Raw genomic sequence first — 20,927 nt, 5'->3', positions numbered from 1 at the left:
ACAAGAAGGCAGATATTAGGATTATTTTAGGCAAAAAGATATTTGTGGCAGCTTCCGGGTGGTGGTGGTGCACGCCTTTAATCCCAGCACTTGGAAGGCAGAGGCAGGCAGATTTCTGAGTTCGAGGCCAGCCTGGTCTACAGAGTGAGTTCCAGGACAGTCAGGGCTATACAGAGAAACCTGTCTCGAAAAACCAAAAACAAACAAACAAAACAATAGAAAGAATTAGGGAACAATCCCAGAGAGGGTCACTACTGCTGCGATGAAACACCTTGGCCAAAGCAAGTTGAGGAGGAAAGGGTTCATTTGGCCTACACTTCCACATCATAGATCATCACTGAAAGAAGACAGGACAGGAGCTCAAGCAGGGCAGGAACCTGGAGGCAGGAGCTGATGCAGAGGCCATGGAGTGGTGCTGCTTACTGACTTGCTCCCCATGGCTTGCTCAGCCTGCTTTCTTACAGAACCCAGGACCACAGCCCAGGAATGGCTCCGCCCACAGTGGGCAGGGCCCTCCCATCAATCACTAATTAAGAAAATGCCCTGCAGGCTTGCCCACAGCCTGATCTTAAGGAGGAATTTTCCCAACAAAGGCTCCTTCCTCTTCCTTGACTCTACCTAGGGTCAAGTTGACACAAAGCTAGCCTGCACAACCAAGGTCACTGTGAATCCATTTTATGACCCTGGCTAAATCAACTCTGGCACTCCTTGTGAATGAAATAAGATTATTCAGCAAGCAGATGTCCAGAAGAGGAGGAACACCATCTCCATGCTTTGAGCTAGGGTGATTTCCGCAGATGGGTGTGTGTCACACAGAGTAAGCAGAACCCCGTGGGCCAGGGAGCCCCGGACCCAAAGGAAAACATATATTTGCCTCCATCTTCCCGAGATCTTCCTCCTCAGTCCCCAGACAGTTGGCTTCTGAGTGGCCTCACATTTCTGAACCAGGCTGGCTTTCTAATCAGAGGCTCAGCAGCCACCTGCGGGGATTGCCCTGGAGCAGTGGACTAGCCATCTGGTTCCAGGGACCATCTTTTACCTCTCCAATCCTCTCTGTCACCCACACCCACGAAGAACAGAGCACCCAGGACTGGGAAAGGCCAGAGGTCCTCCTTGTCCCTGGGTTATTAGCAGATGGTTATCCTCCGCTCCGGTCCCCCACCCCCACCCCCACACACACCCGGCCAGTAGGAGATACCAGCCATGTTCTTGACCCTTAGCACATTAATTGTCCTGGGACCACAAAGAAACTGAGCTCTTTCTGGAAGAACTCTACAGCCCCATCTGGCTCAATATTCCCTAAGGCTCGCAGGCCTGAAAAAGCTTTTTGTGGCTACAAACACAGGTTTCTTCACGGCAAAATGCCGCAACCCAATGTCACTGACAGGGGCGGAGGCTGATCCACTGAGAGAGGCAGACAATGGCAACCCCAGTCAGCCAGCAAGCGAGCGTGACAGAGAAAAGGTGTGCTTTCCTGCTCTGATTGTAGCACCCATGGAAGCAGCTGGTGGACCAGACCAGCTGTGCTACCAGAAGGGATGTCTCTGGCAGTGACGCATCTTGGGAAAGCCACTTCAGCTCCGTGGGTCCATTTCCTGTCCTCCGTCCTTGAGAATAACGGGGCCTTCCTCTCGTTTAATGAGATAGCACTGAAGCTCTCAGCCAAGCGTAGGACATACCGAGAGCATTAAAAGAAAATTCTGTAAATACCCACTGTACCACAAGTCCTTGCTGATTCCCACTGGGTAACACTGAGCGATTTTTAAAAATCATGCCGGGGCTTGTTTATTATTTTTGTGGAAAAGTATGGGAGATAATCCAGAGCAGAGCCCACCAAAGGACTTGGGGCTCAGGGCCAATGGCCCTTTGCCCCGGGAGGAGATGCTGCGTGCCTGTCGGTTGAGACACGTCCCGCCCCCCAACATCAATGCCTTCATCTCTCTGTCTCACAGCTGTGAGCACGGGGATGCATGTTAACAAATACCGTCTCGTTCAACTGCACACATGCAAGATTACATGCTATTGCCTAGTAACCTCAGCAAATCTTTTTCATCTCAAAGAAGGAAAGGATGTAGCCTTTTCTCCTTCTGCACCAGAATCTTCTCTTTCCAGAGTCATTGGCAACCAGGTCCCTGGCCTGGATGCAGATCCTACCTGCATCGTCATGTGCACTGGGCATGGGCACTGCCCTGGACTCCTGACACCATTTCTTCACCTCTGACCCCTTCTCTCTGTCCCTGCCCCTTTCCTTCTTTATCTTGGCTGGAGTGAGCAAGCCCATCATGGCTGCCTCAAAAGGCCCACAGCTCTAGGCTTACACCTCTGGCAGTGAGTTCAACCTTTCTTCCTCCTATTTCCTTCCCCTCCCCCTCTCCTCCTCCCTCCTCCTTTTCCCTCCCTCCCTCCTCCCTTTTTCCTCCTCACTCTTCCTATTCCCACCTCCTCCCACCACCCTCCCTTCTCCCCAACCCCCGTTCCCTCCCAGGGATCTTACCTGTCAGGGTTTGAAGATGGTGGCACCTCATCCTAAAATGACCTTAAAACCTGTGCCTTGACATGACAAAGCTGCAAGGTGACCGAGTGGCTTGTTAAGGGAATAAATGCAGTGCTCCCCAGGAAAGACTGCAGTGTCCCCAGGGAATGAATGCAGTGCTCCCAGGGAATGAATGCAGTACTCCCAGGGGATGAATGCAGTGTCCCCAGGGGATGAATGCAGTGCTCCCAGACCTGAGAGTCTTCGTTTAAAGCAAGGCCACCTTGCACGGCCTCTCAGTTCCACACACGCTTGCTTGCCATTCCGCTTTCTGTCATGTTCTAGTACAACATGAAGTCTTTGCCAGACACTCATCTGGGCTTTGCAGGGAAGGCGGATGGTGGCCACACTTATCTTAGACTCCCAACCATGAGCTGAAGGAACTTTGCTTAATAAATGATCTGGTCTCAGGGGTTCTGTGATAGCAACAGGAAACAGACAGACCAAAGCACCTCAGGGAACCAGCCTCCCACCTGCCCAGCTGTGGAGACCCAAATTAGGACAGGCTCTTGCTTCCTCTGCTGGCTCTTGTGACTCCTCACAAGCACCTCCTGTCTCCCTCCTGCCATCTCTCTCACTCGCAGGTCAGCTAACCCGTCAGTGGTCTTTCACGCCAGGCCCCATGCTGGAGCTGGCCACTGACAGTCTCACTGAGTCACTGGAACCTGTTCCCACTGGCTTCCTTCTTTCTCTCCAAAATGTTTTCCACCCGAGCCTTGAGTGCTGTCTCTAGCACAGTGCGCCTGCGACCCTTTCTGTGTTGGGGTCAGTGTCCTGTGTGTGTGCTGTCCTCTACACATACGTGTGGCATAGGCTACTTGAAATGAGGCTCGGGTGGCTGAGGAACTGAACCATACTTTCTGTAAAGCTTGGAGTAAGGGTCAGGAGGGACATGCTGACCCCGCCCCATGATGTTTCGAGTCCCGCCCCCATGCTCTAGGGCCCTCATGGAAATGCTGACCCCGCCCCGTGGAGTTTCGAGCTCCGCCCCCCGTGCTCCAGGGCCCCCATGCTCAACTCCAGTTTCCCAATAATGACCTACAACACTCGTCAAGGCCGGTCCCCTCCCATCACCTGCCCTGGCCACTGTCTGTCACAGCGGTTTGTTTAGAGTCTGTGGGAACGGGAGCAGTAGCTCCCGGCTCCACCCAGAACACTCTTCCCAATATGCCACAACCCCCACTCTTTTATCTCACAATTTCTGGGCTCCCTTCTGGCTTCTTACACATGGTTTGGAAACTTTGTGTCATTGTGAGGGGCTGCAGCAGCGCCAGGCTGCCCTCACTGGCTGACTGTCCACAGAGATGTTCTCCAGAGATTCCCCAAGGGTAACACAGAAAGGGGCTTTACGGGGAAGAGGGACAGTGGCCAGCAGGAAGGGCGGGACATGTGCCCATTTCCTTTAAGAATCAGCCATTGCAGGGAGCGGTACGGAAATGGTGAACAGCCTTGGAGCGAGAGCAGGGAGCCTGACAGGGACACCCATGGCCTGGCTCTCACCCACTCAGGTCTTCTGTGAATACACTGTAGCCCAGCACCCCGCAGGAGCACCCGCAGGAGCACCCGCAGCACCCCGCAGGAGCACTCGCAGCACCCCGCAGGAGCACCCGCAGCACCCCGCAGGAGCACCCACAGCACCCCACAGGAGCACCCGCAGGAACACTCGCAGCACCCCACAGGAGCATTCGCAGCACCCCGCAGGAGCACTCGCAGCACCCCACAGGAGCACCCGCAGCACCCCGCAGGAGCACCCGCAGCACCCCACAGGAGCACTCGCAGCACCCCGCAGGAGCACCCGCAGCACCCCGCAGGAGCACCCGCAGCACCCCGCAGGAGCACTCGCAGCACCCCGCAGGAGCACCCGCAGCACCCCGCAGGAGCACCCGCAGCACCCCGCAGGAGCACCCGCAGGAACACTTGCAGCACCCCACAGGAGCATTTGCAGCACCCTGCAGGAGCACTCGCAGCACCCCGCAGGAGCACTCGCAGGAGCACTCGCAGCACCCTGCAGGAGCACTCGCAGCACCCCGCAGGAGCACTCACAGGAACACTCGCAGCACCCTGCAGGAGCACTCTCAGCACCCCGCAGGAGCACTCTTGTGAGAGGAGTTGGAGTTCGTTTCCATATTAATCCCAGCACTTAGGAGGTAAAGAAACTCTTAAGTTTCAGGTCAGCCTGGGCTATGTAGTAGAACAAAAGAGAATTAGACATTGTGACAGCAGAGGGGATGTCACTGCAGTGTGATGGCAATGTATTCCCAGGTGGAACCCTCCTGTGATGCCATTGTGTGTGGTGTGGTGTGTGTGTGTGTGTGTGTGTGTGGTATATGGTGTGTGTGTGTGTGTGTTTGTGTGTGTGTGGTATTTGTGTGTGTGGTCTTTGTGTGTGTGTATAACCCTCCTGTGATGCCTGTGGGGAGTGGGGGAGTGGGGGGGTGAAGGATGGGGTGGGGGTAGGGTGGGGGGTAGGGTGGGGGGTAGGGCGGGTGGGCAGGAGTGTGTGTGTATAATCCTCCTGTGACGCCATTGTGTGAGTGTGTGTGTGTGTGTATAATCCTCCTGTGATGCCATTGTGTGTGTGTGTGTGGTGTGTGTGGTGTATGGTGTGTGTGTGTATGTGGTGTATGGTGTGTGTGTGTATGTGGTGTATGGTGTGTGTGTGTATGTGGTGTATGGTGTGTGTGTGTGGTGTATGATGTGTGTGTGGTGTATGTTGTTTGTGTGTGTGTGTGTGTGTGGTGTGTGTGGTGTATGGTGTGTGTGTGTGTATGTGGTGTATGGTGTGTGTGTGTGTGGTATATGGTGTGTGTGTGGTGTATGATGTGTGTGTGGTGTATGGTGTGTGTGTGGTGTATGGTGTGTGTGTGTGTGTGTGGTCTCTGTATGTATGTATAACCCTCCTGTGATGCCTGTGGGGAGTGGGGGAGTAGGGGGATGAAGGATGGGGTTGGGGATAGGGTGGGGGGTAGGGTGGGTGGGCAGGAGTGTGTGTGTATAATCCTCCTGTGATGCCATTGTGTGTGTGGTGTGTGTGTGTGTATAATCTTCCTGTGATGCCATTGTGTGTGTGTGTGTGTGTATAATCTTCCTGTGATGCCAGTGTGTGTGTGTGTGTGTGTGTGCAGTGTGTATGGTGTGTGTGTGTGTGTATAACTCTCCTGTGATGCCAATGTGTGTGTATGTGTGTGTGTGTGTGTGTGTGTGTAGTGTGCATGGTGTGTGTGTGTGTGTGTGTGTAACTCTCCTGTGATGCCAGTGTGTGTATGTGTGTATGTGTGTGTGCAGTATGTAAGTGTGTGTGTGTGTATAACCCTCCTGTGATACTGATGTGTGTAGGGTCCTCTGGGGGATACTAGAGATGGTCCCGAGACCTCACAGCCAGCCTGCAGCACCAGCCCACATCCTTTGTGGATCAAAGTAAGGCGGGCACTGAGCTGAGAGGGTGGGAAGGTTGCCCTGGAGTCCCACGGGCAAGGTCAGGAGTTCAGTAGGCGTGGCCTGGAGGGATGTGTGTGAAGGTGGGTTTGAGGGCAGCAACACTCTCTCCTGCTTCCCTTGGTGTCACAGGCCCCTGTGCTGCTGGCACTGGCCCCCCTCTTCCCTTGTGTTGGTGGTCCTGGAGGACAACTGCTCTTCCAACCCCAGGGCACATTGTGTAGCCCTTTCTGGACACAGCCCCAGGGCTGAGGCAGAGCACTTAGCTTCCTGGAGGAGGCAGCTCCATGATTCTGTTTGCCTCTAGCCAGGCTACCTGCGGAGGTCATTTCTATGGTAAGCGTCCCCTGAGGAGGTGACTGACATTGTTCAGCTTGACTAGAGAGTGACATCCTTAACTAAAGATCCCAGCCAAGCCTCCATCACAGCTGCAGCAATAGAAAGTGGGCAAGCGGACGGGGTGAGCACATTGTCCTGGTGAGTGTGACTATCGACGTCATAAACACCACCAGTGCAATTTGGGGGAAAAGGGTTTATTTGGCTTACACTGCCACATCATAGTCCATCACTGAAGGAAGTTAGGACAGGAACTCAAGCAGGGCAGGAACCTGGAGGCAGGAGCTGAGGCAGAGGCCATGGAGGGATGTTTCTTACTGGCTTGCTCCCATTGGCTTGCTTAGCTTGCAGGACCACCAGCCAGGGATGGCCCCACCCACAATGGGCTGGCCCCACCCACAATGGGCTGGCCCCACCCACAATGGGCTGGCCCCACCCACAATGGGCTGGCCCCACCCACAATGGGCTGGCCCCACCCACATCAGCCTCTAATTAAGAAAAGGCCTAACAGTTGGATCTTATGGAGGCATTTTCTCAACTGAGTTTCCCTCCTTTCAGATGACTCTAGGCTTCCTGAGAGGGTGTAGTGGGCACGAGGCCCTCTGAGTTCAGAAACACAGCCCAACGGATGGGACACAGACTTGGGGAACAGAAGGTAGCCACCACCCCAGCTCACCTATGGCTTCTCAGAGTGAGGATTACCTGTGGCTTCTGGGAGCCACAGAGGACTTCTGGTACCTAGAAAAGCAGCTGGGGGATGGACTGGGGGATTAGAGACTGTAGCTTTAGTGGCACAGGCCGGTGAGGCATTAGACTCCAACCTAATGGGGTGGCTAAGGCTGGATGATTGCAGTCTCAAGGCTAGCCCGGACACTCCCGCCCCCACCCCACCCCACCCTACCCCAAGACGGGGGTTTCTCTGTGTAGCCCTGGCTGTCCTGGAACTCAATCTGTAGACCAGGCTGGCCTCGAACTCAGAAATCCACCTGCCTCTGCCTCCCAAGTGCTGGAATTAAAAGCGTGTGCCACCATTATCCGGCTCCAGACACTTTTTCTAAGACTGTTAGAAAAGGGGGCTGCCTAGCCTGTGTGAGGCCCTGGGTTCAATCTGCCTCCTTCCCACCTCCAAAGAAAATCTGCTTTGCATATTCATGTAACCATAGCGTGGGCATGGGCGTGGGGGGTATTATATCGCCCCTTGGTACCTCAGAAAACGTGTCACTAATACCTGTGACCCCAGTTCATGACATGGGATCGGCTCAACTTAGCCAGTTACCTAGTTTGAAAGATCTGTGCAGACCCCTCCACGGCAGGGACTCCTGTTTACTCTGCAGTTGTGTGAAGTTCCTCCGGCATGTGGTCCTCCCAGCTCCTCCAACACGCGGTCCTCCTGGCTCAGGCTCACTCCTCCTCTATACTGCACAACTGACTGTCACCAAGACTGTATTTTATGGGTTATCCATGAGAAACAGCAGCAGCTCCCATGACAACAGGGCAGTGAGTTCCTTCTGGGAGAGATGATGGGGCTCTGGGGGCGGGGCCGGGGCCGGGAGCTGGTCCAGGCAGGAAGGCAGGAAGCCTCTGGCCTGACTCAGGATCTCTTCTCAGGGTTTCAAAGAAGAAAACAGAGAATTAGGACTGGGTGTGGTAGCATCCATAAAGCCAACGCTAGGAAGGCTGAGGCAGGGTAATTACTACAGTCTTGAAGCCAGCCTGGGTTACAATGGGGTGAGACTCTGTCCCAAACAACAACAATATACAAAAATCTAAAAAATAAAAAGGCAGCCAGGGGGCAAGAGGGAGATGGCTCAGCTGCTAAGACACGCTGCTCTTCCTGGGCGGTGTCCTGAATTTGATTCCCAACATCCACATGGAGAGTCATGAATGTCTGTAACTCCAGTTCCAGGGGATCTGATGCCGGCCTTTGGTATCCACACACATACACACCAGCAAAATAGCCGCACACATAAAATAATAACTAATAAACACAAAGGCAGCCAGGCACAGCAGTACAGTCTCTAGCACTGGGTAAGTGGAGGCAGGAAGACCAGGAGTCCAAGGTCATCCTCTGCTATGGAGCAAGTTCTAGACCAACCTGGCTACAGAAGGCCTTCTCTCAAAACAGCAAACCGAACCAAATCCAAACAAAACATTGGGGAAAAAAAGAAGCAAGCAAAAAGAAAAAAAAAAAAATCCCAAAACAAAACCAAAAATAGAGAATTGAGAATTCTTCAGGAAATCTGCACGGGCTAGATAGGCAGCTAGCCTGGCCTCCCAGATAAACGTGTGTGTGTGTGTGTGTGTGTGTGTGTGTGTGTGTGTATGTGTGTGTACACGAACTCTGCACATGTGTGTGGGAGATCTGGGAAGTTTTCCTAATCCCTGCCCAGCTGCAGGCCTTGCTCAGTCTGGTGCCCGGCCCGCGCCGGCCCTTCTTGGGTCAGAGTTCTGCTGCCAGCCACCCCTGCCTTGTGTTGTGGCAGATGTTTTCGGATATACCATGGCAACCGCAGAACAGGATGTGCCTCTGCCGCTGGACCACAGCAGGCCAAGCCCACGCTCCCAGGCAGCCCTGTTCCCTCCTCAGGATTCCTCTGGGAAGAACTGCCCAGGACCTGGTTCTGGTTCTGAGAGCTGCAGATCCTGTACTTTGGCCAGGGTCTGTCGGGGAGGAGGTGTGCGCATCCCTGCTACAGGCAGCTTCTCCAGTGACCCTGTGTTTGTGCCTCTTGGTCCTTAAAGGTAATGAGGAAGCAGGAAGCAGAGGATCTGGTCAGTGAATGGGCCGCCCATGGTCCTCAGACCATTATAGCTTGTCCCTGAAGTATGACTTATGTCCCAACCTGGACCAACTACTACACATTGTACACAAGACCACAGTTCAGAGGGGTTTGCTATGTGCTCATTACCCAGTGATTTTTTTCTGTGTGTGTGTGTGTGTGTGTATTTTTGGGAGGTGAGATGGGATTTCTCTATATAGTCCTGGCTGTCCTATAAGATATATATATATATATATATATATATATATATATATATATATATATATAATAGGATTTCCCTATATAGCCCAGGCTGGTTTCAAACTTATAATCCTCCTGCCTCAGTCCTCCCAGCCCTACACCACGGAGCATGTACCTGTGTGGAGTTCTGCATGTATTAGCAGCAATCCTCACATGAGCAGACACTGATGGCCCCGTTGGTAGCTCTGTCTTCACTACATTTGTGTGCACAGCTGTTTTGCTGAGACAGGGTCTTAGTATGTAGACCAGGCTAGCTTTGAATTTAGGATCCCCTGCCTCAGTCCCCTCCGTGCTGGGATCCACGCGTGTGCCTATGCGACCTCGGGCCCTACTTGGATATCCAAGTTCAAGAACTATAGGAAACTCTGCTCTGATACAGCATTTTGGGGAGAAGACACCCCCTCCCCCTTTTCTTTCTCTCTTTTCTGCTGTTTTGTTTGAGAAAGGGCCTCACTATGTAATCTCAGCTGGCCTAGATCTCACTATACAGCCCTGGCTGACCTCAAACACATAAAGATCCCCCTGCCTCTGCTACCAGAGTACTGGGATTAAAGGCATCCACTCCCACCCCACCCTACTTGCCAATTCTGCCAGAATATACCTTTTAAAAAAATTCTAGCAACAGAGTCTCACGTATCCCAGGCTGGCCCAAATCCACAGCCAAGATGGGCGTTAGATTTCTAGTCTTCCTGCCTCCAACTCCCAAGTGCTGGGGTCACCGGTGGGTACCACCACTCCCGAGTCTGCAGTTCTCTCCTGTCCTTACGTTTGTACTTACTGGGCCTTTTCACTGCCAGGAATCCCTATCAACTCCACGTTCCTGGCTTTTCCATATCTCCAAGAAGGTGGGCAGAGGAGTGAGGGCTTCTCAGTCTCCTGGACAAGGTGAGACAAGCTTGTTTTGGAAACAGGATCTCATGTAGCTCAGGCTAGCCTTAAACATACTCTGTAGCCAAGGGTGACCTCGAATTTCTGATCCTCCTGCCTCCACCTCTTCAGTGCTAGGCTTGAAGGCACATGACATCACATACAAGTTACTGTCGACCCCCGCCCTCCCATGGTGCTAAGGACTGGAGTTCAGCCTTGTACATGTGTGGAAGGTTCTTTTGCTTTGTTTTGTTTTTTGTTTTTGTTTTTTGTTTTTTGAAGACAGGGTTTCTCTGTGTAGCCCTGGCTGTCCTGGAACTCACTCTGTAGACCAGGCTGGCCTCGAACTCAGAAATCCGCCTGCCTCTGCCTCCCAAGTGCTGGGATTACAGGCGTGCGCCGCCACCACCTGGCTGTGTGGAAGGTTCTTGATCCCCGAGTCACATCCCAACCTTCAGAATCAGGCTTTCAGTATTAGATGCTGGTACGTCTGTCCTCCTCTGGCTTGGGAGCTAATAATTAAAATGCTAGTAGACCTTCTAATTTGCTGGTACAGTTTACCACAAAAGGAATTTCAGCCTGAAACTGGGTTCTGTCGACTTGAGGATACATAGGCAGTTTCCCCTTAAAACATAGTGAATACTGGGCTGGGGAGATGGCTTAGCTCTTCTAGAGGTCCTGAGTTCAATTCCAAGCAACCACATGGTGGCTCACAACCATCTGTGATGGGATCCAATGCTGTCTTTTGGTGTGTCTGAAGACAGCTACAAAGTACTCAGGTACATAAAATGTCTTTAAACCACACAGACACACACACACAAAGTGAAGATCATATGGGAGAGGTGTAGCCAAGGAGCGCGGGGCCTGAAGTGGCGCAGACTTCCATGGGACTAAAGGTTAAGCCTTGTTCCATCTTCCTGTTACACACAGAAAGACACCAGGGGCTTTAAAGATGTCTCCCTGGCTAAGGGCACAGCTGCTTTTCTGCAGGGTTATGCCTAGTCCTAGTACCTGCAAGGTGGCTCGCTAACACACATCATCTCTAACTCTAGCTGTGGGAGATCTGATGCCCTCTTCTGGCCTCCTTGGACATCAAAGCACAAAGACACACATGCACTCAGATATATGGCCAAAACACTCATAAAAAAATAAAATAAAAGCTCTTGCCAAGAAGAGCATCCTCAGGCTTAAACAAACATGGGGTTCCTCCCTGGAAAAAACCACTTGCACTGCAGGTGTGACCTGTGATTGTACCCAGCCAGCCCTGGGATGGTTACTCCACTGATAAACTCAAGGGAAAGGCAGCCAATGGAAGGTGATCTGGTCTTGTGAACACCCACATAGTGGGGTGTGTGTACTTATGGCTGTGGGTGTTGTCTCAAAGAATGTATAGAATGTGGCTGTAGCTGGGAGAGTGCAAGCCTCGGCGCTTTCAAATTTCATTGGCTTCTCAATATGGCTATTAGCATTCCCAGGGTATTGTGGGAAAAATACACAATACTGAGACTGGACAAGCTGTTCTCAATTCTGCTAATGTTGCGACCCTTTAACAGTTCCTCGTGTTGTGGTGACCCCCAGCCATAAAATTACTTCGTTGTTACTTTGTAACTGAGATGTTGCTACTGTTATGAATCATAGTGTAAATATCTGATATGCAGGATAGCTATATTCAACCCCTGTGAAAGGGTCGTTCGGTCCCCAAAGGGGTCTCAACCCACAGATAAACAACCGTTGTCTTAGATGGATTTGGGGCTGGAGCCCAGAGAAGTGTGAGCCCCAGGTTGGTATTTCTTGGCATCTGAGAGGGAGCTGGAGAGACGGCTGGGCAGCTCAGAGCGCCGGTTCTTCCGACAGAGGATTGGGGTTAGGCTCCCAGCGCTCACAAGATGGCTCACTAATTTTGGCTCTTTTGATTTCAGACACCAGGCACACATGTGGTGCACAGACATACATGTGAGCAAAACATGTACACGTAGAACATAAAATCCTAAAATCTTTTTTTTTTAAAGCCATATTTTAGAGGTCAGTGTTACAGTTCGATCTACATTAGATTTGTGCCTCCAACCTCTCCCTTCTTTCTATACAGTTTCCTTCTTTTTTCTGTCTGGGTGGAATTAAGAGCCTTGTGCATGGGAAAATGAGTGTACCCTCCCCCCCCCCCCAGGTTCTACACCTAGTCATAACTCATGTGCGTGAACTTGACACAAGCTGGAGTTATCATAGAGAAAGGAGCCTCCCTTGAGGAAATGCCTCCATGAGATCCAGCTCTAAGGCATTTCCTCAATTAGTGATCCAGGGTGGGAGGTCCCATTGTGGGTGGTGCCATCCCTAGGCTGGTATTCTTGGGTTCTATAAGAGAGCAGGCTGAACAAGCCAGGGGGAGCAAGTCAGTAAGAAACATCCCTCCATGGCCTCTGCATCAGCTCCTGCTTCCTGACCTGCTTGAGTTCCAGTCCTGACTTCTTTTGGTAATGAACAGCAATGTGGAAGTGTAAACTGAATAAACCCTTTCCTCCCCAACTTGTGTCTTAGTCATGATGTTCTGCGAAGGAATAAAAACCCTAAGATACCTAGGCTGGCCCGAATCTCAAGACAATCCTGCCTCAGCCTCCCAAGTGCTGGTTTTGCAGATGTGAGCCTCCAGGCCCAGCTTTGGCCCCAGTCAAGTTTTTCTTTTTGAAATAAGGTCTCAGTGTATCCCAGGCTGGCTTCAAACTTGCTAAGTAGCCAAGGATAGCGTCCAACTCCTGGTCCTGGGGTAGTGGGCAAGCGTCATTGTGCCAGGATAATCTTTCATTTAGATTTCACATTAAATTATTCCTAGTTTTGGTTTAGGTTGACCCAGGGCTGTTAATGTGGCAGCTTCGCTGTGGTGAGGTAATACACCTATACCGATTGGTCTATCATGAGCCCAGTTGAGTGACAAATTGAGGTGACCTGATGAGGAACTTCAGCACCTCTGGGTTCCAGACTCTGGGTCCTCCCCATGCCCACAGCAGGTCTGGAGGGTCCGGCACACCTAGTCCTTTGGTTGGGAGGTCGGGACCGAGGTCTCCTTCCTCAGCAGTGACACTGCAGTCAATGTGTGGGCTGCATGCATAGCTAGGGCCAGGTGATTTGAAGACACAGTAGCCTGACTCCCTCGGTGACCAGGTGTTGTTTGGGACCTTAAATTGTGACTCAAAGGCCACTTGGTGAGGAGTGTCACAGCTGATGTTAACTTTAAGAGGTCTAGCAGAAGAATGCCAGATCACTGGGGTTGTATCCTTCAGATGGATACTGGGGGCCATTCTGGTCTCCCCCCCCCCCCCCCCCGCAGCTTCTCCGATTTCCAGCAGTTTTCCTTGGGGACAACTTGCCTTGCCGTGAACCCCCCAAAGCAAACAACGAACATGGATAGCTCAGCACAGAGACCTCTGTGATTATGAGCTAAGGACTCAAGATGCTTTATACTTTGAGGGTTTTTTGGGGGTTGGGGGTTGTTTGTTTTGATACAGGATATCACTCTGTAGCTTTGGCTGGCCTAGAAATCACTGTGTAGCCCAGGCTGGCCTTGGGCTGAGATATCCGCCTGCCTCTGCGTCTCAAGGGCTGGGGTTAAAGGTGGGCACCACCAGGCTTGGTTTCCACTTGTCCGATCCCAGCCACGGGTGACTGAGCTGGATAAGAGAGGGTGGTGCCAGCGCTGCTCCTCTGGGTCTAACCTGTCCAACTGTGGAGAAGAGTCTTGAACACAGTAGGTACAATAAATCTGAAAAAAGCCAGGCAGTGGTGGCTCACACCTGTAATCCCAGCACTCTGGGAGGCAGAGGCAGGCAGATTTCTGAGTTCGAGGCCAGCCTGGTCTACAGAGTGAGTTCCAGGACAGCCAGGGCTACACAGAGAAACCCTGTCTCGAAAAAAAAAATCCAAAAAAAATAAAAATAAAAAAATAAAATAAATAAAAAATAAATAAATAAATCTTAAAAAAAAAACCAAAAAAACCAAAGGTGTCCACCGCAACGATATGGAAAGCGCACACGGACATCTTGGCAGGTACTAGAGGTGGAGAACAGTAGTGCACACAGACACTCACGGGACACTTATAAAGTAAATGTTTATTCTCAACATGAGAAGCACGCAGACTATATATATATACATACATACATACATACAATACACACCAACAGAAGTAAATAAAAAAGTGCACTATGCCTCTTCTACTGAAACTTCACAGTACAAAAAGATACTGCCTTTAAAATATATAATATAAAAAAAAACAAGAGGAAAAACAATACAAAGAAAGAAAAAAATGCACCCCCCCCATCAAAGTTTTGTGACGCAACGAGGGAACCCGGCGCCCTCCGGCGGCCTTTGAAAGGTGAAGGGTGCAGTCTGGTGAGGCGACTTCTCTGGGTCGAGCTGCACCCGGGGCTTGCAGCAAGCTCAGGACACAGGCAGAAGAGGAAGAGGGGGTGTGAAGTGGGGCTAGGTGGTGGCAAGCCTCTATAAACTAGAGGACCACCTTGAGGGGTTGAGGGGAGGTCTTAGACTGTGGTTCGGGGAGTGCTGGACCTGTAACCCGCCCCCCCTGCTGCCTGGCAAACCACCTCCCATCCTTCAGGGGCTACCTTTGGCTGCCATGGTGTATGCTGATGCAGGCATGGCCTGCGGGGACTTGGCGCTCCTAGCAGGCTCCATGGAGCAGTCAGGACCCAGTGTCAACCGCAGATTAACACAGAGTGGACCGACCGGGGATGGGGGTGGGGGGGTAGGGAGGAGCTCATTCAATAATCTCAACCACCAAGACCCAAAGAACTCAGCCACGGAAGGCAGCTGAACGGCTGCGCAAAAATACATGGTATTTGTAAACGATTATTAAGGCACTCGATTGTAAAAGAATAATTACAGGGTAGAAGAGGAAGCAGCTGTCTTCTCATGCAGTAAGGCCAGGGCGGCGGACACTGTGCCTAAGACGGGGACTGAAGGAGGTGAAGGAGGTGGTGTCTACTGCAAGAGGGAAGGAGGTGGTCACCCTTCTCCAGATGGCCCCAGGTGGCATCCCTGCAAAGCTGGAGACTATGGTGTGTGGTGAGGAACAGCACACACCAGGTCTGATCAAATAGGATACACTTATATGTATGTATATGTATATATATGTATGTATAATGCATACACAGGCATATGCACGTATACTTATGTACATATCTCCACATACACTGCACTCTCACACCTCCACAGTAACCAAAACCAAGGGCTTTGGACAGGGGCACACCGATGACCTTCATACTCATCATCATGGTCAGCAGGAATCTCGCCTTTAGGGCGGAAAAGTGGAACCAAGAGTCTCCCTCACCAGCAGTGGGGAGCCACCATGGGGGAGGGGTGGGCGTCTCCCTGGCTCTTCAGGACTGCACAGCTGGGGTCAGGCAAGTGCTCCTAAGTCTACTCATTCCCCTGAAGGGATCACACACGCCTGCTCCGTGTCAGCCAACCCACGGGGCTTGGCAATGAATTCTCACACCAGTCACTGCCAGCAGGTAAAAAAGTAAACTCCTTTAGTGACATGCGATGTCTCTTGTGATCTCGTTCTTACTAAGAAGTGGTTCCCGAAGAGCAGGAGGTTCGCAAACCTTCCGGGGTAGTCCCTGAGATGGGTGCAGAAAAACACAGGCCCGGCTTTTCTAGGGCAGAGGATGAGGGGCGGATCTTCAGCTAGAACAAGCGGAGGGGCGGGCGGAACAAGGGGAGCATCGCGGTGCTGCTACCTGGGGACCTGTGGAAGCCAGCTCGGCTGAGCCACACATGGGAACCATGTGCGCGGTTGGAGGGCCGGGGTGGGGGTCTGGGAAAGACACCCTGCTCTTAGTTCATGCTATCGGGAAGCTGGACTTCCCGCGCCCCCATCTCCCTTACACTTTCGAGAAGCCTCTGTGTTGACCAGGGGCAAGGCTGCTGCCACGTGGTTCAGACTTTTGGGAGGCAGGTAAAGTTCCTGGGCCATAGGGCTGAGCAGGAAGCTCTTCTTTCAAGGACATTAGTGAAAATGGCAGCCATTGGAACTGGTGGCTTACGCTGCATACATCCCTGTACCTCTGCTTGCTATGATTACACACAGAGCTGAACTAGCCAGGTATGGAGGCAGCTCGCAAAGCTAACATTTTTTGGGGGGTGGCGGATGGTGGTTGTCACAGCCTTTGACTCAGTGATCCACCGGCCTCCGCATCACACGTGTGTGCCACCAAGCCTGGCTGGGACAAACTTTTCCTGAGACAGGATGGGAGTTGTCACTGCTGGGGTGCGTACACCTTAGCTTAGCGGGGTAGTTTCACAGAAGCCTTTCAGTTAAATGCCAATTCATTGCATTTTCAGGGAGAGCCAACCCTCCAGGAAGAACAGACACCGACACTGTCACACCAGGGACTCTGGCCTTCTGGATGACCAGAGTTGCTCCCTGCTGTTCACACGGGTGGCTGATAGCCAGGGCTTCTAAAACAGGTGCAGGGAGTCTGCCAGGGGCCAGAGGCCTGCTTGAGTTTTTCCTCCACCCGCCCCGACTCTTTCAACAGAATGGGACAAATTATGGTTTTCAAAATTAAAAGTTTTCAAAATCCTATCACTCTTACAGATGGGATTAAAAAAACACAGGGGAAACCTATCATTACCAAATCTAAGGAATTATTTTGACACAAAAATCGACCCACCATGTGAGATTGAACTTGGCGCTGCTTATTTAAGCTTGGCCTTTTTTGCTTTTGTTGGCTGAGGGAAGAGTAGAGAAACCCACAGGGTTTCAGGATTAAGTGGATGATTGCTTTTTAAGGTGACTGTCATTGACAGTAGTGGGAAAATAAATCCCTATAAGATGACACGCATGTATTTGAAAACAAAAATCATGCCAGGAGAAAAGTTCTGAGACAGAGGTCACAAAGACCCCACACGAATGAAAAACGAACTGGCCTGGATCCTAGAGATACTTGGCGTTCACCAGGATGGCCAGTCTCGAGACTCCGTTCGTTCTAACCCGTGTGGGAGGAGCCCCATCCGTGTACTTCCAGAACATGTCGTGTCCTTGAAGACTGTGATCTCACTGAGCTGTCTGGCTGAACCAGCCAACTGCAGGACGGAACTGTGGTCATCTCCACGAGGACTCCATCCACTCCAGAGGTAAAGGGGCAGGCTGGCAAGGTTGGAGTGTGGGAGGGAAGGATTTGATCCGTGATATCTGAGGAGCGAAGACAGCCCTCCAATATGTCCCGTCTTCCTGCAGTGTTACACGCGGCCCTGGGCCATCACATAAACCAGGCAGCAAGCTTTCCACAAGGGCCCACAGCAGACATCTGAAGCAGGTAACACCATCTCTGGCAAGGTCACTTACTACTTCTGAGGTAGAATCTCACGTTGTGCCTTTAACTCCTGATGGACCTGCCTCACCCCCCTGAGGACAGGATCACAAGCCTGTGCCATTTACCCTTAAAAATTAACAACCAAGCTTGGGGAATGATGGGATTATACCTGTAATCTCGGCATTTGGGAGGCTGAGGCAGGAGGACTGCTGTGAGTCTGAAGCCAGCTTGAGCTACAGGATGAGCGTCTACCTCAAAAACCAAAACCAAACCCTTTAGAGACAGAGGCAGATACCTCTCTGCTGAGTTTGAGGCCTACCTGGTCTATAGAGAAAGTTCCAAGACAGCAAAGGCTACATGGTGAGACCTTGTCTCAAATGAAAGAATGAAAGAAAGAGAGAAAGAGAGAGAGGGAGGGAGACAGAGAGGGAGAGAGAGAGAGAGACGGAGGAAGGAAGCCGGATGGTGGTCGCACACACTGTTAATCTGAGCACTAAGGAGGTAGAGGCTGGCAGATCTCTGAGTTTGAGGCCAGCCTGGTCTACAGAGAAACCCTGTCTCAAAAAACCAAAACCAAACCAAAACCCAAAAACATTAACAGAGCCTACCGTGATCTCACAGGGCTGTGCACCACCGTCAGCCAAACATCAAGCAAGGCTTTCTGCAGCAGGTCTGCCTCTCTGTTTGTCTCTCTTCAAAATCCTTAAGCACCCTTTTCATGATGGGCACCAGGTGAGGCTCGTGATGTGAACCCAGAGCCCAGGCCTCCTGCTTCACTGAGCTAACCTGCACTCACACCTGTGGTGTGGCTGTGCCTCCTTTGCCCCACAATTACAGCATGGGGGAGCCAGGGACAAGAGAGCAGTACTCTCTTCTCGCCCGGGAAGGGACTCTTGTAAACATCTGTGAAGCTTTTCAACAGACTCTCTCCTCTCAGAGTGGCTCCTGGGGAGGGGCCTGTGAGAAAGTACCCGTTGCTGACCTACCTTTCCTCTCAGCAAATGGGTCAGTTCAGTGTCTCAGCAGGATGATCTGCGCCCCACTAACCACCTCCGGACATGAGGTTGTCCGAATCCCAAACATAACACAATGATGCCTTGTTAGCAGCACGTGAGGCTCAGCAGTGCCCTTCTCTGTGACTGGGTGACGTAAGTCCCAAGACCGTGGGCACCGGGACGGAGGGCTACACGGACCACTGCCACTAAGTGTCTTCCTCTGATGATGTCACCTAGTTGTTCTTGGGATGGTCAGGTTCAAAGTCGTCACAATTCTGGGGGTCTCCACCCTCAAACAACAACAACAACAACAACAACAACAACAACACAACAAACCCCATCCCCTCCCCCCACCACAATTCTCTTGAAAATCCCTTGTGGACACAGCATTGTTCCTCAGAAATGAGCCTTGGCTGTTACTATTATATAAACAAAATGCACAGTGAGCAGAGAGGTAGGCCTTGTGTTGCCCTCTGAGGATTCGTTCTCGAGGACCGGAATGAGTTTGGAGCGTGGGCTGCAGCGACGTCGCCAATGTGGTTCCTGTACACGTTGCAAACTGAGTATTTTGCATGTCCACACACATTTTTTTTTCTCTTCACCAGGCTGGCCTAAAACTCACCACGTAGCTGAGGCTGACCTGAACGTCTAATCCTTCTGCCTGCACTTGCAGTGAATTTCCATAAGCGTGCGCAATCGCAATCGTGCCTGGTTTGATGGGGTGCTGGGGATCCTAACCGAGGGCTTGGCCCACCTCAGGCACACACATCTGAACTTGACTGCTGGCTGCCAGTCTCTAGGTTGCCCAGGCCGCACACCTGAGTGTCCTCCCTCACAGCCTCTAGGCGGGGAAAGCTCAGAAGACTGAAGTTGTTGACACAAAATCAAGATGTGAAAGTGGATCAGGACATTATGAAAACCTCACAGCGCCCAAAGAAAGTTCGTCAGCTTTTGTTTACCCTCAACGGGCTTTTCAAGTTTTCCGGGGCAGATTTTCCTGATGGTTTGGAGGTTGCAGCGGGGTCTCTTGGCATGGCCTGGGGTTCAGGCAAGAAGGAAGAGAGATCGCACTTGGCATCCCTCGAGTCAGCGATGGTGGATGTGTCAGCCTCGCTGGACAGGTCCTCCGTGGAGAAGTTGAGGCTTCCCAGCTTGGCGAGGGAATGGGACCGTTTCAGCGGGGACGACACAGTGAGGCCGGCCAGGCGGAGCCGCGTCTCGATCTCCTGCGCCCGCTGCTTCACCAGCCCTGGCTTCCCTCGGACGCTGTGGATGCTGTCGCTGCTGGAGCTCCGGGTCAGGTTGGAGCTGATGGAGGAGGACGTGGGGGTGTAGCACACCGTCTTCAGGAAGTCTTTCGAGAAGTTACTGGTGTGATCCAGGCGGAGGAGGGTAGAGGGCGGGCTCTTCGGCAAGGCTCCGCCTTCGGGCTTCTCCTCTGACCCGGTTTGGCTGCATGGGGTCGGGTATGCGGGCTCCTGTCCCTCCTCGGGGATGCTGGCCTCCAGCCGGCCACAGGTGGCACTGTCCCTGCAGGTAGATGTGGAGTCTGAAGGCAGGCTCTTCAACCGCTCCAGCTCTTTGGTGTGCTTTCGGACCAGGCCTGCTTTTTGCAGCTGGATAATGGACTCCTGATGCTGCATGCGGTAGCTATTGGCGGTCGGCTTCTCCGCCTCGGTACTGAACAGAAGCCTCAGATCCTTAGCCGGCTTCGGATCTTTCTTAGTCGGCGGTTCTTCCTTCACCACCTCTGTACTGGCCGACGCACTCTTATCACAGTGAGCATTCCTCAACGGGAGAGATTTTGGAAGGACTTTTGAGGTCTCTCTGGAAGGCTCTAGAAGGCTTGCTGGTGCTTCCGGGGCAGCCCCGGCTCCAGAGCCACCGACTTCTGGCTTCCTGGAGCCTGCCGGAAGTAGGGATGGAGAGGTGTCGGCTGGACTGGAGGCCGGAGCTCGGGACCTGCTGCTCGCGGGGGCCACTGGGGAAGACATGACGTGGGGCAGGAAGGTTGGCTGGGTGCAGATGGCGGAGGAGCTGGGGTCCTCGTGCTGCTCCACGAGAGCCTCAGGAGTCCCGCCAGCCGCGGGGTACATGCAGTCGGCACAGGATGTGTAGGGAGGCTTCACTTTACTGAGGATTCCAAACATCGCATCGCGCTGCAAAAGACAGAGCACAGTGAGGCGGCAGTGTGACCCCATGCACAAAGAGGGTGGCCATAGCGGGGAAAGGGTAGGGTAGCCGGCCCCCTGGTGGGGGAGGGGCAGTGTTTTCATTTCATTTGTTCATGATTACAGACCTTTTGAGGGCACACCAGATCATGAATAGAAGCTATCACCAGTTTAAGAGATGTCAGTCTTGCCTTTCCACAAGTCAAGATGGTGTCCTGGGCAAACCTTAAGCCATGGCGCTGGGA

General features: G+C 52.3%; 1 protein-coding gene across 3 annotated transcripts in view; it reads right to left on the bottom strand.

Moving 5' to 3' along the window:
- Positions 1-14,268: 14,268 nt before the first annotated feature.
- The window catches only part of Ssh1 (slingshot protein phosphatase 1), a 54,456-nt gene continuing 47,797 nt past the window's right edge, over positions 14,269-20,927 (bottom strand). For all 3 annotated transcript variants that reach the window (XM_052169143.1, XM_052169144.1, XM_052169142.1), the window contains one exon: positions 14,269-20,670. In XM_052169143.1, the coding sequence (XP_052025103.1) occupies positions 19,456-20,670 (1,215 nt within the window). In that variant the 3' untranslated portion in view covers positions 14,269-19,455. The remainder of the gene's footprint in view (positions 20,671-20,927) is intronic.

Source organism: Apodemus sylvaticus, chromosome 22 (assembly GCF_947179515.1).
Source record: "Apodemus sylvaticus chromosome 22, mApoSyl1.1, whole genome shotgun sequence".
Classification (NCBI taxonomy): Eukaryota; Metazoa; Chordata; class Mammalia; order Rodentia; family Muridae; genus Apodemus; species Apodemus sylvaticus.
The sequence above is the reverse complement of the archived record's forward strand: the minus strand, read 5'-3'. Positions and strand labels throughout refer to the sequence as shown.